The following is a 22,117-nucleotide window of genomic DNA, read 5'->3' on the forward strand; positions in this document are numbered from 1 at the left end:
ATACTTCAGAGGCAAATATGTAACTTTTACTTCACTAAATATAATTTCTAGCAGTTATAGCTCATTATGGCACATTTTCAAGAAATATAGTCGCAAAATAAATTATGTAGTACATAAAACTGACATAACTTTTACAGGCTGTGGCATTATTGTCCAAAATTGGACACTAGAAGATTAGAAAAAAATGTTGCCTGGTCTGATGCGTCTTGATTTCTGCTGCAACATTCAGATGGTAGGGTCAGAATTTGGTATAAACAACATGAAAACAGGGATCCATCCTGCCTTGTACCAGTGGTTCAGGCTGCTGATAGTGATGTAATGGTGTGAGAGATATTTTCTTGGCACACTTTGGGCCCCTTAGTATCAGCTGATCATCATCTAAATGCCACTGCTTAATTGAGTATTCTTGCTGACTGTGTCCATCCCTTTATGACCACAGTGTACCCATCTTCTGATGCCTGCTTCCAGTAGGATAACACATCATGTCACAAAGCTCAAATCATCTCACACTACTATCTTGATACGACAAGATTTTAATCCAATCAAGCACCTTTGGGATGTGGTGGAATGGGAGATTCTTATCACGGATGTGCAGCCAACAAATTTGCAGCAACTGTGTGATGCTATCATGCCAACATGGACCAAAATCTCTGAATGTTTCCAGCACCTTGTTGAATCTGTGCCACAAAGAATACCGGCTGTTCTGAAGGCAAAACAGGATCCAACTAATAATTCAATTCATATTTTTTATTACAGTAGTGGCGTTACAACTTGTCAGTGGACACCAGACTATGGTAGCAGCTTATTTTCTAGTCCCGTCTTGACCTACATTACAGATTTTCTTGTCAAATATTTAAAAAATGTTGACTGAGCTCTCTTAGATTGTGGGCCATCCTTTTAAACATCATACTTAATTCTTAAAGTGAGGCACTACAGGGAAATGCTTGTTTTGATAAACTGATAAATTTTTAAACCTGTAGACACTATTTTCCAAAAAATATTTGGAAGATAGAGAATTTTATCATACAATGCTGTAAAGGCCATTTTCTCAAAATTAGTGCGTTCCTGGACTTTCCACTTATATTCTGAAGGTTTACATAGTTTTTTTTCTTCATATATCATTTATAATAAATAAATGTAGGGTTTTTTTCCTCCTTGGCCATTGACAATATTTTGTGATTTATCATGTAATTAAAAGAAGTCGACTTTAACTTTTATGTAACAACAAAATAAAATAATAATTTAGAACCTTGCTATGAAGCATGCAAATTTGCAGAATGGATAGTTGTATGTATAAAAACAGCATTTCAGAAAATAAAAAAATAACTGCCTTAACATATGGCAAATATGATTTTGAATCCGTAGCAGGGATTTTATGGGGAATACTGCCATTTTTATTCACTGCGTCTCTGATGTCATCAGCTTCAAGCACAGGTTGCAGCTTGACAGATAGGGTCATTGCATGACTGACAGCGAGGGGGCGCTGTGGACCCCAAGTGTTGCCAGGGAGACAACTCAAAACAACAGGCGCAGTTGTAGCACAGCAATGGCCACGAGTGTTCCCGACTGTTCCCGGACAAAACTCACTGCGGCGGCTGAACGTGGTCCTGGGAAGACCGGCAGACACTTCTCGCTTCTCCTGCTCGTCGTTGTGTGAACAAAGCACAGGTTTTTTGAGCGTTGGACTGTAAAAGATAACTAAAAGCTGTTTCGGCTCGCCGTTTTTAAAGCGGTAAGTACACCGAGTTTGTTGCGGGACAGCTACCGTTAAGCTACGCAGTTAGCGGTGCCAGGCTGCTAAGCTAAGTTGCTTGCTATTGTTACGTTAGCGCTTAATGCCAATAACAAATCCAATTTTACACTTGCAAATTAGGAGCGCTGTTTATTCTAAGCGGATGTGGTACTTCTGTTGTTACCGCTTTGTAGGAATGTGCTACTACTTTTTTTAAGTTGTACCAAACTGCTTATATTTCAACAGGTAAGATTTAATTGCTAACTCCTCAATTGGTTCTCACAATTTACTTTAAGCCAGTTTCTGCTGTTTGTTGAAATATTTTCAATGAAATATGAATGCTACGAACTGAAACGCGTTTATTTTTTTTTTACCTTCGTTACTAATAAGACAATAAATGGTCTCCTTTGGAGTAGAAAGTAACTGCAAATGATTTAGGAGCATTCACTTCACAAATTTCAAAGTTACCCATTAACTAAGACGTATTTATTTCTGTTTATTTGCTTTTATTAGGCATCACAGATTATCTACTGTTATGGTGGAATAGCACAAGCAGGATTTGCTATGTTTACTAGTTATTAGGAAATCATTTGTAAGTCCATATAAAAGGAAAACTTAACAAGGAAAAGTATGCCAGTGTAGGATGCCAACCATAGTTTACAGTGACCTGTACCAGCTTATACTCTGAGCAGGCTTTAACACTTTTGTTAGGAAAATATTCTGTGCAGCATGTTTACTTTTCAGGGCCTTTTAACTGCATCTCAGTAAGTAAATGCCTCTGGAGTTGATGTCAACATACATTTGTCATACATGTTCATCAAGTTACAGCACTGCTATCAAAAAGGATGTTCTAGCACTTTCTCAGAGCTAATTTCAGGATTAACAGTTTAACGGAGCCAAGACTTAAAAGAAGGCAGGATAATTCAAGATAACATTTCCTTTTTATTTGTGTCTACACACATGGGGTGTCTCATCAGTCCACCTTCAGCATGTTATTTTGTAAGGATTTTATCTGTTTGACGCTATAGTGTCACTTCAATCTGTTCATTCAGTGGGCGAGCTGATATGAGGCATTTATCACTGTCTAATTTGGCGTCATTATTTATTTTCCCAAAAATGTTTAATCATTTTTGCAGATATCTAACTGGAACCATTTGTTTGTATCGCGCCCCCCGCCCCCCCCTTGTTTATGGTTAGGTGGGTGGGTGTGCATGTCTATTCATGCGTCTTCCACACAGGTATCTGTACCCACCCAGCATCCCTCCCACTGCTGCTGTGGCCACCGAGCTAGGATGAGATCTCAGGCTTAATTAAGCCCTTGGGAACAGATGGTACGCTGGCAGTCTTTGCTGTTTGTCAGCAGCACACCGCCACTCTAAACACAGCAAAATGCTTCTGCGAGGGAGGGGTTTGAGAGGCGAGGGGATAGACCTGCCAGGCGTAATTAGCTTTGAGAAGTAGGTAAAAGGGGGAAGGCTGCCATGTGGTAATGGGTGACATGAGTATATGACTTACTGTGACGTGGTGGCATTCAGCAACAAAGCTGTGTTTATATTTATTTTCTCGTCGCATATAAAGGTTGTTTTTACCTGCAAAGCCTTTGCAATAAGGGCAGGTGACATCATCTTTCAAAATCTCCAAATAAGTATGTGTCTATCCTGAAATTTATTTAACCCATAGCTGGCTGTATTAGCTAACTACCATGGTATTTACACAAATACACATTATGTGAGCGATCAAGACATGCTTTTGGCTTTCTACGTGTGCATCCCCATACATGTCCCGTTAAAAACACTTTAAGTACTCAATGAAAGTTAATTTTTTTTCTCAAAGTGACCTAAGCTCCAAGTCTGTCATACTATCTGAATCCGATGAATGATGTTACATCTTTAAAAATAAATACAATAGCAGTTACAGCAAAATTCACAACAATCACAATATTTGCATATCATTGAGTGAGTAGTTCTTTATCAGGCACTATGTACTTGTGTACTGTACATCCAATATGCAGTAGACTGTCAAGTATTGGGCACCCATACATACAGTAGACTTGATTAATCTGTTCACATGGGGATAGGTGTAAACAAGCAAATGGCTGAATGGAGCTGCACTCGAGGGATTTTAGGTGACTAATGTTAAAAAGACTTTCCTGTTAGGAGCTGGATTAGTGGTGAGACTGATGAGCGGACATAGGAGCAAATGCAGGCTCTGATCATCAGGTGAAAAAACATTTATGACATGAGTAATTTGAGACATTGAAGCACTTCAAGCATAACAAGTCAAGGCTGCTGAAACAGCACCGTTTCAGTGTGAGGTTTACATGCCTGAGCAAGTTTTTTGGTAAACACTCATGAACTATTCATAGTGACAGAGTTATTCAGGGTCAGAAGGCAATGCCTGTAACTGCAACTTTATAAATTATTTTTTAGAAAAATTAGAGTGAGGCTGTATTTATACATAAGAGGGAAAAAATCAAATGTTAAAGCATATAACACAATTGAACTAGTTATAGGGAAAAACTGATTAAATGATTAAAAAACATTCAAAGAGGAACTGTATGTATTCAGGCTCCAGCTAAGAACTCTTAATAATTGGTGAATTATTATATTTTTAATTGTTTATAAAATATTGCTGATGGGTTTTACGTGCATGAGAAAATGATGAAAATACCCCAAAACAGTCTTCTCACATTTAAGAAACTAGAATTAGTTCATCAAGTTAACTAAATGATTGATATTAAGTAGATATTAAGATATTTTATTACAGTATTATAGACTAATTAATAAGTCATGCAAATGTTTGTGTGAATGTATTTTCTTTCAAGTCTGAAAAAAGTAAATGCTGACAGCATATAAAGTTGTCACAAGAAGATAGGTTTTTGTAAAGCTGAAACATTTTTTTAATAAAATGACATTTTTAATTTACAGTCTGTAAACTTAAACAAAAAGTAAATGATCTATCTGGAAATGCATCTTTCAGCTTCTGACTGTGGCTTTCTAAGTGTGCAACAACAGTGACTTTAGACAAGACATTTTAATCTGTACTCATGCTTTTTTTTTTTTTTTTTAAATCTGACTTTGTTTACCTTGTAAACACTTACAAGAAGTGTTTGAAACCTTTGAACCTTTTTGTTTGAATTCCAGGATGATAAATCAGAAAAAGAGAAAAGGACTACATCATCCACTGCTTCGCTATGGCCTCTGAGTTGAGCAGTCTCAACATCAGTCCCTCCTAACACTCCAGCAGATCTCAGGAAACACTGGTGTGGTTTGAGCTGTACACTGCTGCAGCAGGGATGATCACATCGTATATGAACGGTTATGTGCAAGAGGCCTCTGGCCTGACCAAGAGCCACAGGGAGAGGGCCGTGGACTGTCCAGGGGATGAAAGCAGCCTTGTCAAATCTCCACAGTGCAGTGCCCACATGGAGAGGATCCAGCACTACCAGGAGGAGCTGAGGAAGAAGAGGGAAGAGGACAGCAGGGCGAAACATGAAATTGACCTCAATGCTTCCCTGAGGCTCAAGAAGCTGTCGCAGAATCCTAAGGTGGGCATTGACAATCCCACCTTTGAGGGAAAGGAAAAGGCCACCAAAGACACATGCTCCATGGATTCTGTAATCGGTGAGTTAACAGAGGTGGGAAGTGAGAGGTTGGACTGAGGAAGACATGCTTGAAAGAAGAGGAGGTATGCAGACATAAGAACAATAGAGAATGTGAGATTTTAAAAAAAATTCAGGGAAAACAAAAGAAGTCAAAAATAGTGACGACTGAAGGGGTGGAACAGAAGAAGGATACTGTTACTGAAGCAGGGTGATGTACTGTCGGGGATGTCCCATAGTTTCCACTGGTTAGCTGAACCCAGCACAAAATTCAGGAGCATCCCTGGAAAATAAACATATTATAATGACAGTACAAAAGTGTATTGCAGCGCATAAAAGAAATCACTGTTTGTTTCTGTTAAAAAAAAATTGTGTCTTGGTTATGTTGTCTATGCAATTTAAATCAGGATATAGCTACAACACACTCAGTTGTCATGATTTACATAAGTAGGGGCTGGAATTTAGCGGGGAAAAGAGTACAGGAGACAAATTCTAAGAATAACATTTTTTAGCCCAGACCCTAATAAATTAGTTTTTTTTGTTTTAACACAGCTTGACAGAAACAGTTGCAGCTTTTACAGGGTTCTGGCATATTCTGAAAGACTGTTTGTGTACCTTGACCTGTCTTGTCAGCTCTGCTGTTGTATACAAAAAACAATAGCCTGTAGGAGTAGTTTAAAGTTTTTATTACTTCTTTACTATAGAATTCAGAAGATATTGGCATCAAATCACTTTCTAGCACACTCAGTTATTAAATCTGATTTCAGTCCGCTTGTCCAGTTCAGGGGGCTGAAGTCTATGCCCGTTGCCATAGGGCAAGCGGCAGGGTACACTCCGGACAGGTCGCCAGTCTTGTCACAGGGCTAACACAGAGAGACAGGCAACTATTCACGCCTACGGGCAGTTTAGAATCACCAATTAACTTAACTCATACCTGTCAAGTTTTGTATTTAAAAATAAGGGAAATTTTCCGCCGTCCCACCAGCCCAACCGAGGTCCAGTTGTTGTTCCGGGTTTGTTCCCGTTGTCGGCACTAACCTCGCGACAACTGCCACCCAGGCTACTGCAGGTGGCAGTTCTCACGAGGCTAGTGACAGAATTCAGTTTGGAGAGGCACAGGAATGCTTTTTTAAAATTATTATATTATAATACAGGAAATTTATGGGAAAATACTAATACAGGAGGACGGCAGGACAGAGGGGTAAAATACAGTAGTTTCTCGGCCAAAACGGGAGACTTGACAGGTATGACTTAACCCCACCTGATTTCAGTCAGTAGTAAATAATAAACATTACTGTAGACTGTAAACTATTGCATAAACTTGCTACAAGAAAATATCAAATGAAGAAAAGATATCCTATAAAATGTATTCTTACTGACTGGCCGGGTCATGATTGTAAATGAGAACTGGTTCTCAAACATTTTACCTGGTAAAATAAAGGTAAAAAAAAAATCTCTGGCATAAACACCGCAACCCCTGACCTACAGCAAAAGCTGAAAAAAAAAAAAATACCAGTGACCTGGGGACAAATTTCTAGATCCCCCACTGTGAGACGTCTCATCACTGTTATGATTCTTGCACACAAATCCTTTCTTCTGCCGTGGCTCCTGGAGTTTACACTTGTAATTTTAGTTTCTGCTGCCTTCTTTGTATATTTTCATTGCACTGAAAGTCAACAACTATGCTTTTAGCAGAAGCATACTATGTACAATATGCACTGTGGCTTAGCTGCAGAGGTGGTCATTACCTCTGAATGCAGTGGAGCAAAATCCACTCCAGTTCCACTAGAATTAAAGTATTTTTGCCTTTAAAACTCATAAAAAAAATTCTAATTATCTGCATCCATATGTAATTAGTGTATTAGCCATAATGTGTTTCTAACAGTTACAGATAGCTTGTGCTCAATAGAATTAAAGTTGCAGAGCTAGGTGTGATGTAACTGGAGATTAGCCTTAGATCATAGTCTGGGTCAAATGCAGATCGAATGTGCTGGTGGAAGCCTTTGATATACAGGTACATGGCTCAAAATTGAATTGTCCTCAGAAACTGTGCTGCCAGAAAAGTAAACCTAGAAGATAAACAATGAGGAAAATTCAAATCTTAAAGGACTAAAAATAAAAGTCACAGTTTTTCCTCAGCATTGCCCCTGTACCACTGTTCCCCTTCACTATCTGTTCCCAGAACTGGAGGAGTTGCTGCAGGCTCTAAAGTGGGTGCAGCACTGCTTGACTGATGCTCAGAGCCAGCAGGATGTAGAGCTGATAACTCAGCTCCTCACCAAGGAGGACTTCAAGACTGCATACTCAATCTACAGCGCTGTGTCCCAGCAGATGAACAGAGTCAGTCCCACCTCACCCCTCACAGCACAAGCACAAGATCTCTGTCTGGAGGTACGGGTAACGATCATTTTCTAGTTGCTTGTTACAGCTGAAACATTGGCAGTAACCAATGCAGTTTATCCTAGTAGGTCTAATACATTTGCAGATACAAGTGTCCACAGTCTTGGGCTGAGAAGAATGAAGTCCTCACTGTAATTATTTGAACCACGCCACAAAAACAGTTTTGCGCCTCATTAGAGCAGCGGAGGACCCATTTTTTGCAAAAAGGCACTTAGGCTATACTTGCTAATTTCCAGATTGGACCCTTATGGTTTATATTTACTTTCAAAGCACATATGTGAGTAAAGCAACTGAGCAAACTCAGTGAAGCATAAAAGATTTGCTCGAGGTGATGATTAATTCAACGAAGCTGCCCAAAAGCCAGCCATACCAGTCTGAATAATTATGAAAAGTAAATTGTCTTGTGGTTAACAAGGTGAGTCAAAACAAAAATGAGGGATTTGTGATATCCAGGCTGTGCATGAAAATTGAGTGAGCTGCCAACAAAAGAGATGCAAGAACATTAATAAGACAATTGGGGTGAAAAGGGGATGATATGACTGGGAACTAAAGGAGGGAGGTGTGAACCACAGTAAGTGTATTTCAGTGGTTGTAAATATAAAAAATAATGAGTTTTTTTTTATATATCCTTGATCAGGCAGTTGCTGTTTTCTATTTAAATAACAGTTTACACTGCCCCCAGAGCTCCAGTAGAGAAGGTGACAGAGGGCAACAAACCATTTCAATCTTCAGATTTGAGTAGGTGGTAATCTGCCACACCTGATTTCCTTGTTGACTAAACACCAGCTGGTCTCTGCTGAAGCAAAGCAGCAGTAATTGATTTGTGTCCCACCAGAACTGAGCCTCTGCACACAGAGTGTTCTAATGCTGCCTGTCACACAGAACAGACCTTGTAAAAAGACAGAAATTCTGACATGGTTTGCTGTGAAATGCATACAAGCTCTGTATATCTGTGACAAGGTACACCCACAATAGGCACTTCATTAGGATTAGTGTCAACTTGTGATAGGTGTAACATGAAAGAATGTAATGGAGACTTTTCAGCACATTTGGACTCGTTCACTGTGATGTTTAGCTTATGGCTAGATGTGTAATAGTCCAACTTGAAAACAGAAACAAGCTGTGAGCTGTGTAGAGTTCATTCAAAGGCCAGCAAGCAGCACTGCAACAGAATTGCTATTCCAGTAATGACAGGAGTGGTTTGAAGATAAAGAGGCTGGGTGTGATGATCTGTTTTGCCTTAGCACATTGTCTTCCCGTGTACAGTAAATCAGTGTGTGCACTCATCCGCCAGGCATGGTTCCTGAAGCGCTTATCAGTGCATTAAAGTTTGAGCTGCGGCATGTCTAAACTAAGTGGCTGTTCTGTGTGACACTCACTTTGACCATTGGGTAAACTAATCTCTCTGCAGCCCTTGATGCTGGCTGAGCAGTGCAGCGCAGCGCAGGAAGGAGGCCAGGATCTGGGCGGCCAGAAAAAGAAACTCCAGCAGCTTAGAGCAGCGTGGACCAAGGCGTCGCACCACTGGGGGGAGGGAAAGTGCGTCACCTTGTTAGTGAGAGCTTTGATTAGTGTAATGGATGAACTAAGCTCCAAACAAGAGAAGAAGGGGAAGGAACACAGGGCCAAAATAATCACTGTCAAAGAGTCAAAGCCACAACCACCGCATTGTTTTGCCAAATTACAGCACAAGAACCAAACGATTAAAATAGAACTGAGAGAAAGAGACAAGAGGAAAGAAAGAAAACTGGAACATAGATGACAGGCTGGAAAGCCACCAGAATTTTGACATGCTGTCGTTCAGATCGGGGCTTTCCCAGTCCCCAGTGCTTGTTAAATTTGGTGAAACACAAAGTTCGCACATTATAAACACAGGATGAAAGTTCCTTAATACTAGGCTGGATGTGGAGCAGTTTTCAACCTGGAATGTGAACTCTTGCTGTGAGTTACATGAGTGGAGACAAATTAACTGTGTGTATGTTTGTGTACACCTTTAAAAATATACTTTATTTATCCCAAAAGCTTGGAAATTCTTGTTACATATTTCCTGATATTTCACCACAAATGTTTGTTTTTATTTAATGCAGCTGGCTTGTTACCAGAATGAGCCACTAGCATGATTTTTATGATGTTTTGCAGGTTTAGGATACGAAGAGTTTAGCATCTAAATTTCATACAGACATTTGTTCTGCCTAAATTTTGGTGCCCAGAAAGCAAAACAAGTGACGGTCACAAGATGCGTTGCATGAGCTAAATTTGTAAAAAGGGATAAAATAATGTTAGGATGCAAATAGTGGTTAAAGTCATTATTTGAGGCCATTCATGCACATTTTAGTTATATATTGTTCAGCATAGCTTTCTCCAGACATATATTAAAAGTTGACTGCCCTGAGCTGTACAGTAAGGAGAGGGTCATTGAGTCAAAAAAAATGTCTGCTTTCAGATGTCAAAGTGCTAAAGAAAAAATTAGCACTAACTAATTTTGTAAGTTATCCTTGAGGCCTACATTTTGAAACCTGTTCATATAATGATGCGCGCTCTCTGGCCAACTTAAATGATTCTTAACTTTACTTAAATTCTAGTGACTTATGAGATTACTTAAAAGTCAGTGGGATTTTTAGGACAGTAATTAAGAGATTAAGAGGTTGATTGTCCTTATTGTGTTCAAAGTTTTTAATTAGCAGTTGACAGTTTGTTCTGACTTGACTCACTCACTGTTTATAGCTCTTAGTGACAGATTTATTTTACCGTGATGTGTCTCTGTTTCTTATCAGGTACAGAAGGTTCTCCAGTCCAGCCAGCAAAAGGAGGGTTTAGAGCTCAGAGCTCTGCTCACCAATCCTCATCTCCAGGTCAGAGATCAGTTTCCCAGCTATGAACTCTCCTTGACCTGCAATTTTATTATAAGACAGCACCAGTGAGGCTGAGACAGTCTGCAGGGCCTTTTGGGCCAACTCATTTATTTAGTTAATATTCTGATAATTGCACCACTGAAAATATAATTAATGTTTAACTGGACTCTTTCCAAAAGGCTAATTGTTTTTCTTGCACTTCCCACTGGGATGTCAGAGGTCAGAATTAAGTATAGAATATGCCAATAAACCACAAGACTTAGCTGCTAACCAGCTCAGAGACAGTCGGACAATTTTACATCTCTGTTGCCGTCATGTGTACTCTATTAGAAGAGGAAATAAGGCCATTTCTCATCAGCGAAAGATATAGAGATCCAGCTGTTCATCGTTACTGCCACAGGGTTATGAAATGGGTGGAATTTATTGTTGTGATCAAGGACACTTGGGCAGGGCAGATGGTTATTAAAGAAATTAAATCCTCTATGATACATTAATTATAACCACTGTTATTATTAGCTGTTCTTCAGGATGTGTGTAGGTCATTTTTTTTTTTTTCTTCCCCCCAAGGTCAACTAGTTCCTCAGGCAGTTTATGTAAATTCAACTGTAATGTTGGTCAGCTCTCTTGGTAATGAAAAAGCATGATTTGGTGTGTTGTTCATCAGTCTGCTTTGAATTATTTAAAAAAAAAATGGTTATGAAAAATGTTAGCATTGTGGCTGCTTTACAGGTTTTTGTGTATTTCTTCTGAGCACAACCCTAAGCTAAAGCTGTGTAGTGTTGTGGTGTTTTGGTGAGGTTGCCTACAAGGAGTACAAACACTCAGCTCGAGCGTTACTGCTTCATGCTCGTGTGACCAAACGCACCCTCCTCCGGTCTGTTTAAGCTGCAGAGTATACCATCACTTTCCTTGACGTGTCGGTCCTGCCCTTTTTTACTCACAGTTGTTTTGAGCAACCCTCCACCCCGGTATCCATATGTAAGCGCCAGGGGGGGATATTTACTCATCAATCATATTTGCAGGGAATGATGAGCTCAGAGATTAGATGCCAGCCTCTAACCATGTTTTGCTGGTGTAATAAATCATTTCAAACTGGAGTTGTCTCACTGAAATTAGCACTAATGATGTCAGACAAATTGGATTTGTTTTAAAAAAAAATTGTACTTGTACATCCGTACTTGTTATGACAGAATATTTAAATAAAGGTATATGTAATTTGTAAACCGGTAAATGCTCTCTCTGTCCTCAAATTACCCATATGTAGTTGTGAGCACCCTCATTGTCACACTGCTTAAAGACAGAGCTTTTTTTGTCCACTTGTTGTGACACGGCTGCAGTTAAGCATAATGAGGTCCGACTTGTCCGTAACCCGTTTAGTCGTGACCTTACAGTACACTGCCAAAGGCCTAGCTGACCAACTGGACAAATAAGATGCTCTTCTTTGGTATGCTGCCTTTTGCATCTTTATGAAAACATTAGCATCACAGGTAGAGGCAGGCCACTCCCACAGCCGTCTGCAGAGTTGCTCGGTTATGGGCTCACACCCATTTCTCCTTGAAGGAAAATTTATTCAGAATTTCAAAAATTGTTTTAATTAAGAACTTATTCAAGAAATTTTCCAGAACTGAGACTGACACTCGTGTCACACTGGGTTAAACACTTGATTTTGGGTTAGCTTGCAGCATTACATTGAAAGTTCTGTTTAAAAATTTGTGTCTCAACATGAAGAGAACCAAACAAACTGCGTTTATTCAATGGCGCTTGACGCTCTGCCTTTATCACTTTCTACTTCAGTGACTCTTCTGTAGGAAAAAATGAAGTCACATTATCAGACTGTCATCGTCTATTAGCAAGGCACTAAGGTGAGAAAAGACCTCAGGTGTATGACTCGGCTGTGATTTTATGGTCGAGGGTCTTGACAGGAGAGCGCTACAGGGTCTGATGTTTGACCCAGATGACTGTGTGAAGTACTGCAGTCCCCCACCCCTGTTGCCCGTTAACCCCTCCACTGAGTTGGAACCATTTAGCCGGCGGGGGCAGAGTGATGAGATGTGAGCCTGCCTTGTGGCAGAGAAATTGGTACAGATTACGCTGGTTTCTCTGCAGGGAGCACAGGCTCACATGAGTCACCCTGCAGTACAGGTAAACAGCTTCATGTGAAAAACTAATGGAGACATGTGAGAGAGGAGCAAGCCCTTTTGTCTCCCTTTTATTGTTTTCTGGGACACCGTTTCCTCGGGAGCAGTCCAGCCAAAGGTGTTTGATGATTGATGGCCGTGCATTCTGACTCCTAAATGCAGGGGAGATTAAGACGGATTGCGTGTATGCCAGAGCTTAGCCCGGCCTCCGCTCTCTCAGGTCCCCTCTGCTGCAGGATAGAGAAACTAATTTGGACTGACGGTTATTAATCGTGGGGTACAGCACGCTTGTCACATTAAATGAGGTGAAGGAGCAATATCTGTATTATTTCTGGCTTAGAGGTGGGTTTGCTGACTGGTCTTGTTAAAAAAGAAGGGGGGGTGGGAATGCTTCTGCTAGCAGGTGCATGTCAGAGGAAGGGGTTTAGAAATTTGTTTGGTATCACTTCTCTTTTATCATTTTACATTTAAAAAGCACAGCTGTGAAGAATTTGATTAAAACCGCATATGATTTATGATCATTGTATTTCCATGCCAACTGTTGCAGAAGGCAGCGCCCCTCATATATTAACTCCTCCTTTATTCCTTTAGATGTTAGATGTTTGTATATTTCTCTAGGATCATACTCTTTGTGTGTTTGCATTGCAGGCACTGATGCAGGCCCATGACAGTGTGGCAGTGCAGGAAATGGCAGAGGAAAATGTAACCCAGTACCTTGGAGAAACCGTTAAATTAGTGCGGCTGGAGAAGGCCAGAGACACTCCACTGGTGAGCTGTCATCTTTTATTCTTTTTAAGTCACCATTACTGCCTGATGTCGTTACTGGGATCATCTGTATTTCTCAGTCATTTAGATCACTTTATGTTGTATATCTACAAAGAAAGAATTAGAAAGAGGGTAACAAGGATAGTCAAACAAGTTGCACTCATAAAGTATTGCAACTCCACCCGTAGAAGTGAACAATCATACCTGATTTCATTTTCAGCAGTCTCCCTTCAGGATTATCTCCATGTGCGCCTTTGCACTGCTTCCTACATTGAGATCACTCTCTGAAAGTCTCAGTCTGACCACTTGGATGTGTGCATCTGTGATTCCACTGTGGACTGTAAAGTGCTTACATTCAGGGAGCAGACATCTGCTTCTGTGTCACATCAACCCTACTTTCAAGTTAAGGGATATCAGTAGAGACGAGAACAGGGCCCCAGATACTAGACAGTAGTTTTCAGTGGAAGAGCCTGCAGTACCAATCCCAATGGTGGCTCATCATGTCAGGACTACAACCAGGAGAATACTAGTTTTTTTAAACATTAAACACTGATTTGTAGTGTAACATCCTGAGGCGTCTAAAGGAGAACAGTCAGCAGAAATGACTGAAACTATGCCATCATGCACCAGCATGCAGCCGACTGAAACACAGTTATTATTAACTACCTTCCTTAGTCTCCACATATCTTTTCCTGTGACTTTGCCAGTTTTCCCCAAAATGAAGATGGAATTGGAAGGGTTTCTGCTTTGAATCCGTGGAGGAGAACGAGTGCAGAGCTGGTCAGAACGCAACTTATAAAGCAATATAAAAATGCCAAATATAAATCAGCAGTTTTTGTATTAAGTCCAACAAAAATTTTAAGAAATTCAAATTGTTTTATGTAAAAGCCATGCAAGTCTTGTATATTGTGGTGGTGGTGTTTTTTTTAATTGTAAGTTTGTTTGTAAGTCCTAACAAATGCTTCGATCTCAGACTCCTCCATGCTCCACCTCACACATGTATCATCTGGGTGTGTCAGTATACCCATCAATCAATGATGCAGTAAAATCCCTGTCAGCCTGAGTGTCACACATCCAACTGGAAATCACAGTGATGGTGGCATTTCTTTGCATTCACACCCTTTCCTCTCATTCTGTTTACAGACCTTTATCTTTGTTCATTGTAACAGAAAATATGTGTTTGAGGTCTCTTGCTTTTTATGCCATCTGTACAAACTCTGTAATTGTACAATTGTGTGCGTGGTCATCAGGGTGCAACAGTACGTAATGACATGGACAGTGTGGTGGTGAGTCGTGTTGTGAAAGGTGGAGCAGCAGAGCGGAGTGGCCTCCTCAGCGAAGGAGATGAGATCCTGGAGATCAACGGAATTCCTATCCGTGGGAAACACGTCAACGAAGTCCATGACTTGCTGGTAATTTTAAGTGTTTTTTTATTCTTCACAGCAGTTTCTAGCTAGGCTGTTTCGTAGAAAAAGCCAAGCTATTGTCATAGCCTTGGCGTCGGCATCTGCTCCACAAAAACTTTAACGTTGGCCATAACTCGAGAATGATGTGGTCTATGACGAATCTAATATAGCCGAGCGTTGGTACCCAAACAGCGGTGCCCTTGTATTGGAAAGTAACAGTGCAAATGTATTTTAATCCATGGAAACCTGGCCATGTTGTAGTGTACTTTCAGATTGCTGTTACCTGAATACTATGTTTGTAACGTTAGTGCCACAAAAGGCATCAGGATTCATTCATAAATGATGGGTCTTACTTGGACCACCTGTTTACATTAGGTTTCAGTCACAGAATAACCACTGTTAGAAATTTTTTTATTAAAAAATATATAATTTAAGGAGTTTTAAAATATTCCATTCTTATCTTAAAGGAATAGCAAATGTTATCACTGAACAAAGCATTCTTATCTGGGCAAATTTAAATTCAAATTTAAATATCCTTAATTGCAGGTGAATGAATAATGTGTTGTGGGGGGTTGTTTTGTTTGTTTGGTTTGGTTTAGTTTAGTTTTTTCTGGGCTAGCATCCCTGTCTTTTTCAGTTCATTGCATTTTGTGTTTTCCACAGCAACAAATGCATGGCACTCTGACCTTCCTCCTCATCCCCAGCTCTCAGATTAAACCTGCCCTGCACAGACAGACTGTGGTAAGTGTCTTACGATATGTGGCTGGGCCTGTCTGCATGCATGAAACAGCTTCCTTGATGATGTAAAACCCTGTCCTCAGGTGCACGTAAGAGCTTACTTTGACTATGACCCCTCTGATGACCCCTTCGTGCCGTGTCGAGAGCTGGGCCTGTCCTTCCAGAAGGGAGATATACTCCACGTCATCAGTCAGGATGACCCCAACTGGTGGCAAGCCTACAGGGATGGAGATGAGGAAAACCAGCTTCTGGCTGGACTCATTCCAGGTAGAAGTCAGACCAGAGCTGAATATCATTATGAAGTTTATTGCTTCATGAGGACAGATAACTGCAAGGACACAGTACTCTAAATATCTATAAAAGTCATTTACAGATATTCTAAATATTACCATCTATATTATGTACTATCACTCTTGACACAAGTGCCAACTCATACACACAGCATAGAGTAATAAAACACATGTGCATCTATATAAAAAAGAATGTGTTTCCTATCTGATTGGTAATTTAACACCTTGTGCAATACACGAGGCTCAAATGTGTAAGAGGAGCAACAAAATATCATTTTTTAATTTTAAGGTGTTGTTTTGGCATGAATAGCTGGTCTTCATCTTCTTTTTTCTTTCCCCTCACCCCCAACCATTCGTGGCAGATGGCTGCTCCTCTCTGAGTCTGAGGTTTCTTCCTGTTAAAAGGGAGTTTTTCTTTCCCATTGTCACAAAGTGCTTGCTCATAGGGGGTTGTTTGATTGTTGGGGTTTTCTCCACAACACTGTAGGGTCTTTACCTTACAGTATAAAGTGCATGAGTACTAATCATTCCTAGATGCGCTGAGTAAACATTTATAGTAATGGAAGCCAACCTACCAAAATACTGGAGACCATATATGGATATTTGCAAAGGGAATGTTATTTGTAGGGTTACACACTTAAAATTGCCAGAAAGAATAACTGTCACATTGCCTGTACCATACATAATGAATTTGCATCTAAACAATAAATCACATACAACTTAAATTTTGCAAGAGCTTATTAATTCCTAAATGTCAGATTTGTGAGCAAAATCCATGATACATGAAATAAAATCTTTAATAATTAATGCATGGGCTACATAGGAGAGCTTCTTAAAAAATAATGATAAGCCAGCAATGTGCTCGACCCTTTCTAGTAACTGTAAACCCAGTCTCAGAAGAGTACTTGAAAGTGACTAATGGCTAATCTGGCACTACTATCCTGGCAGGAATCAGCATCCATCTGGCACGTCAACCAGATTAAAGCAAACACCTGAGAATTATTTGTGATTACTTTCTGACCCAGACGTGTTTTGGTGGGACAAAAGAGAGGGTTAAGCACTGGAAATGGAAAGTGGGTCGTCTTTTTGTCTGCCCTGTGTCTCTTTAGGGAGAGAATGAAAAACAACAGCAGGCTTGGAAAAGCGTAGGATTTGTAATGTGGGTAGTTACTGGCCACTTGGACCACAGTTGTCCATTGTTTTCTGACCAAATAATGTTGTTGTCTGTTAAAAATGAAATTTTATTTTTAAAAAAGGGCTTTGAAACACATTAAATGTGCATACTTATATAAGTTGCTAATAACTAACATCTTTTTTTTTTTTTTTTTAGGTAAAAGCTTCCAGCAACAGAGAGAAACGTTAAAGAAAACTCTAACAGACAGAAGTCGAGAGCAACAAGGTAAGAAGGTAGTGTTATAGCTCACACAGTCTCTAAACTTGAGTCATGTAAATAAAACATGCTTAATGTGTTTAAACAAAGCCTTGTGGTTATTTGCCTTTTAAAACAAATTTCTTTTTAATAACAGGGAAGAATTGGTATGTAAAGAAGAGCAAGAAACAGAGGAAGAAGAGCATGTCACACTTGACCAAAAGCACAGGTAAGGCTTTCGTTTCTCATGTCTCTCTTCATTGGTTAGAGAAATAATCCCATTTAAAAGTGGGCTCTGGTTAGACATTTAACCCACCCTCCCTCTGTATTTATCACCTGCGAAAGACCACTGCCACGCTGGAGCTGACACATCTCCTCTTTCTCAACTCAGTTTGATCAGACTTGGTGTGTCTCTGGTCAGATTAGTCCTGCTTTAACAGACAGGATCAGAGGGAGCACGAACAGGTGTCGAACAGGTGCCTAAATGGCTTGGAGGAACCTGTGCCGTTATTGGTTTGCACATAAAAGACATATATACAATGACTGACACGCATACTGCTCTAGCGAACTTGCTCCACAAGTAAAAGTGGCAGATTGTGAGCCATGATGGTTAGATATGAGGCACTGTGAAAAAATACTTGGTACAGGACAAACTTTTACCCAAACATTGTAAATAATAATCTAATAGGGTAGTAATTTATTGATCTCTTAATCCCATGCATCTTTTCCACCTCCACAGAGAGGTCACAGGTCAGCCCCAAGAGCTTAAAGTAATTTGGTATGTAGGTCAAGCATGTTTCATTAACCCCTCCCACACTGTCTCCTCAGACTACGATGACATCCTGACCTATGAGGAGATGTCGCTTTATCACCAGCCTGCCAACCGCAAACGCCCCGTAGCTCTGATTGGTCCGACAAACAGCGGTCACGACGAGCTGCGCCGGAGGCTTCTTTCCATTGAACCAGAGAAGTTTGCCGTCGCCGTTCCACGTAAGTGACATGAGGTGACCTGAAATGTTAATCTCGGATCTCAGATGAGGAACGAAACGTGTTTCTGGCTTTCAGTAAAGAAGCGAAACTATTTCATGTATCACATTGTACAAAATGTAGAAATGTTTAATGTCATACAAATAAGAATTTTTTTTTAAATTACAGACAGCTTAAGGTTCCGAAAATGTCACGAGTATATTTTTTTTTTATTGTGAATCAGTTAGATCTTTCCCTTTTTACATCTCAGACACAACCAGGAGCCCCAGGATACATGAGCGGAATGGGCGCGAGTACCATTTTGTGACTCGTTCTGCCTTTGAAGCCGACTTGGCAACAGGGAAGTTCATCGAGTCTGGGGAGTATGAGAAGAACTTGTACGGCACCAGCACCGACTCCATCCGACACGTCGTCAACTCTGGACGCATCTGTTTGCTCTGCCTACATACACGGGTAGGAGAGCGAATTCTTGTTACTCCAACACTAAAATGTTAATTACGAAGCCCATTTTATCCTTTGTCTGTGATCTTAACCACTGTGGCCCTGCCAGAACATAATGACCCCTTTTCATTTCCTCAACATAAATCTTACTCTGTCAAAGCCTGATCAAAGCTGACATTTGAAGATACCATATTTAAGCTGTTTTTTCCCTTGTGTTGATATTACTATTTATTTTGTTCCTTTGTGCCTTAATTTTTCTTCTGTCAGTCACTGCGGGTGCTGAGATCTTCCAACCTCAAGCCATATGTCATCTTCATAGCTCCTCCTTCTCAGGAGCGACTACGCACTCTGCTGGCCACAGAGGGGAAAACACCAAAGGTAAATGCTGACCACCATAGAAAAGAAAATATAGTTCTGGCACTCGTAGGCAGAGCAGGGAAATATATATATGTATATATACTGTTATATATTATATATTATAGTCTGAGACCGCTATGTAGTCAGACCTTAAAAACTGGTTTCTTCCTCAGAGAAACTTCATAAGATGGTAAAACAAAGGGCCAGATACACACAGACTAAACAAATGTAAAACTGCGACTGAAGAAGTGTAGAGAAGGTGTTTTGTTTCATGGTCTGAAATTGCAGACTAAACAAAAAGGATCATCCCAAAAGATCTGGCAAAGGGAGCGGAAACAGAGGGAAGAAGAGGGATAAAGAAATGAAGCTGACCAATGTGCACAGCTGCAGTAATTTATCACACCCACAATTAACAACAAAATAAGAAGCCAGATGCACCATTTACAGACTGTTCATAATGCACTTTTTGCATATGTTAAAATAATATTTAAGATTAAAATTAAGAAATGTAACCTCTCTAAAATTATTGTTTTACTTTTTTACTGACACTAAAATAACACCATACTAAACAGAGTAACCTCATCATCGCTGCAGCATTTGAAGTCTGTCCAGCACAGCAGCAGTCTTTGAAGGAAGTGACCCACCAAAATAATGCTGTTAGAATAAAAAAAACACATCAAAAGGCAGAAAAGAAGAGCCTGTCCCGTTCATTTTGTATGTTACCGTATAGAGAAAGAAGAATTTATAACATTGCCCTGAATGAGTACTACGAGAGATATCAGAAAAGTTTTTCATGAACACTGTATTTATTTTAATGTTTTCCCCTTTAATGATAGACAAAAACTGATTCCAGAACAGCAGCATGCCATGTATTTTAATTTTATCTCGCCCTGTTTTTCACTTCCACTTTATAACAGACTTGACTGACTTTTTTTTTTTTTTTTGTTAGTTTTTTGTTGTTGTGTGCATTCACCTTGTTGCTCTGTTGCATCCAAATTTAGATAATCCTCAGAATAATAAGAGTCACCACTGCAGTTTATTAACCTAATGTCCGCGTCCCATGCACAGCCGGAGATGCTGAAGGAGGTCATTGAAAAGGCTCGCGAAATGGAGCAGAATTTTGGCCACTACTTTGATGCAACCATCTTGAACGCGGATCCAGACCAGGCTTTCCGCGAGCTGCGCAGGCTGATAGATAAACTGGACACTGAGCCGCAGTGGGTGCCCACCTCCTGGCTGTGCTAGAGGTCATGGTGCTGCCCACAAGGAGTCGAAGGAGGTAAACAGAAGACTGGAGAGTGAAAAATGAATGAAAGACAGTGGTAAACTGTCATTGGAATTTCACTTGCACATTTTCCTCATTTATAGAGGAAGTGATCATTACAGGGACGGACTCGTTTAATCTTTGATTTTTATGGTGGTCTGTGGGTGATCTTTGTTTCATGAAATTCTTTGTTGATCTCAGTTTTATGCAAAGTCATTTGTCAACAAAATAGAACTATTTCTATCCCATGCTTAATAGTTATTTATGATTGTACATATTTTCAGGGTCACATGTTTCATTGTTACATTTTGTGTGTGGGAGAGTGTTTATGTCATGGTTTTTAATTGGCTCTGTGATCAAGCAGCAAATCAGAACCTCTTTAGGTACCAAACAGAAGAGAAGCAGCTGCTTAATGTGGCTGCAGAGCATCATCTTCCAGTCAGAAGTACAGGAGCGAGATCTGTAATCTGCAGTTTGGAGGTTTTTCCATTGTCAGTATTATTTTATTTTTGTGTCTCACTTTATGATTTTTCTGCTGTGATAACAGACCACTCTAGCTGGTTATCGTTGCAAACAGTAATGCTGCTAAGTACTGTCGGGTTTTGTTTTTTTGTTTGTTTGTGTTTTTTTATACCAGTATTGGTACGGCCTGCTATCAGTTAGGTCAGTGGTTCCCAAAGTGTGGGCGTGCTGCAGGGGGGTTGCAGTAATAGAAATTCAGTTTGAAATTACTCACAAGTATGCATAGTTACATATTTATATAAATCTATTTATTTATATAAAAAGTGAATTAAAACTGGTAATAGGAGGTGGTTAGTTTGTGATATTGCTCATTACTCTGACCTTTACTGCTATTATAATGAAGTGTGGTTCACATATTGGCATTAGCACTTTGCATATGACTAGGTGGTATTAGCAATTTATAGCCAACAGCCCTGTGGTGTTTCTGTTTTTTGAATCAAATTTTCAAGGAAATGCATCATTTTCTCTTGTATTTTGATGAGAGTGAAGACAGTCAGGAAAATTTCACACCCAGCAATATTGGACGACCGAGGAGGAGAGGGGCCCGGTGGGATTTTCTGGTTTTTAAGTGGGCCGCAGCACTCTTGACTTTGGGAACCACTGAGTTAGAGTAATTCCAACAAATACTGTATTGACTCTTTGCAAGGTACTTACAAATTCATAAGCACAATTTTGTGCTCATGAATTGTTAATAAAATAAAATACATATATATGAGAACAAGTAATACATTTGGTCTGCATTGAAAAATGGGTGCTGCTCTTATACCAAAGGAAAAGTTTCCTGTTTTCACACATGAAATATTTCCTAATTCGTTTTTACTTTTATTTTCTTTTGGGTTTTCATTTCAGTTCAGGTTTCAGGGTAGGTTTTTCTCCTTTGCATTTAGCTTTTATTGTTTCAGAATGTTTAGTTGTGGCCTAGTTTTTATTGTTTCCAGTGTTAGTTTTTATATGACTGTATTATGTGGGTATTTGTCAGAGGGAGATTTTTTAGAAGTTCAGTGTATATACACACAGTGGCCACCTTGTTAGGTACGCCTGTTCAACTGCTCAGAAATGTAAATATCTAAGCAGCCATTCACAATGCAGCATCTCAGTGCATTTAGACATGGAAACATGGTCAAGATGATCCACTGAAGTTCAAACTGAGCATCAGAAAGGGGAAGAAAGGTAATTTAATTGACTTTTAAGTGATGTGGCATGGTTGTTGGTGCCAGATGGACTGGTCTCAGTATTTCAGAAACTTCCGATCTAC

General features: G+C 39.8%; 1 protein-coding gene across 3 annotated transcripts; it reads left to right on the forward strand.

Moving 5' to 3' along the window:
* The first annotated feature begins 1,505 nt into the window (after positions 1–1,505).
* On the forward strand, positions 1,506–21,587 carry pals1b (protein associated with LIN7 1, MAGUK p55 family member b). Of its 3 annotated transcripts, none has more exons than XM_030721194.1 (14): positions 1,506–1,732; positions 4,876–5,355; positions 7,516–7,724; positions 10,508–10,585; positions 13,372–13,491; positions 14,739–14,900; positions 15,558–15,635; positions 15,716–15,899; positions 17,253–17,321; positions 17,449–17,520; positions 18,120–18,281; positions 18,529–18,731; positions 18,987–19,097; positions 19,252–19,527. In XM_030721194.1, exons 2-14 carry the CDS (start codon positions 5,028–5,030, stop codon positions 19,306–19,308), a joined length of 1,833 nt encoding a protein of 610 aa, XP_030577054.1. In that variant the 5' UTR covers positions 1,506–1,732; positions 4,876–5,027; the 3' UTR covers positions 19,309–19,527. The 3 variants fall into 3 exon arrangements, with proteins under 3 accessions (XP_030577054.1, XP_030577052.1, XP_030577053.1); XM_030721192.1 differs by lacking the exon at positions 19,252–19,527 and adding an exon at positions 20,145–21,587 and having other exon boundaries at positions 1,507–1,732; XM_030721193.1 differs by lacking the exons at positions 10,508–10,585; positions 19,252–19,527 and adding an exon at positions 20,145–21,587 and having other exon boundaries at positions 1,507–1,732.
* Positions 21,588–22,117: the final 530 nt, after the last annotated feature.

Source organism: Archocentrus centrarchus, chromosome 24 (assembly GCF_007364275.1).
Source record: "Archocentrus centrarchus isolate MPI-CPG fArcCen1 chromosome 24, fArcCen1, whole genome shotgun sequence".
NCBI lineage: Eukaryota > Metazoa > Chordata > Actinopteri > Cichliformes > Cichlidae > Archocentrus > Archocentrus centrarchus.

Bases quoted from the DNA above. Each gene is read 5' to 3' on its own strand.
- pals1b (XM_030721192.1), top strand. From the start codon at position 5,028: ATGATCACATCGTATATGAACGGTTATGTGCAAGAGGCCTCTGGCCTG. The intron at 13,492-14,738 runs GTGAGCTGTCAT...CGTGGTCATCAG, and splicing joins AGGCCAGAGACACTCCACTG to GGTGCAACAGTACGTAATGA. The intron at 18,282-18,528 runs GTAAGTGACATG...TTTACATCTCAG, and splicing joins GTTTGCCGTCGCCGTTCCAC to ACACAACCAGGAGCCCCAGG.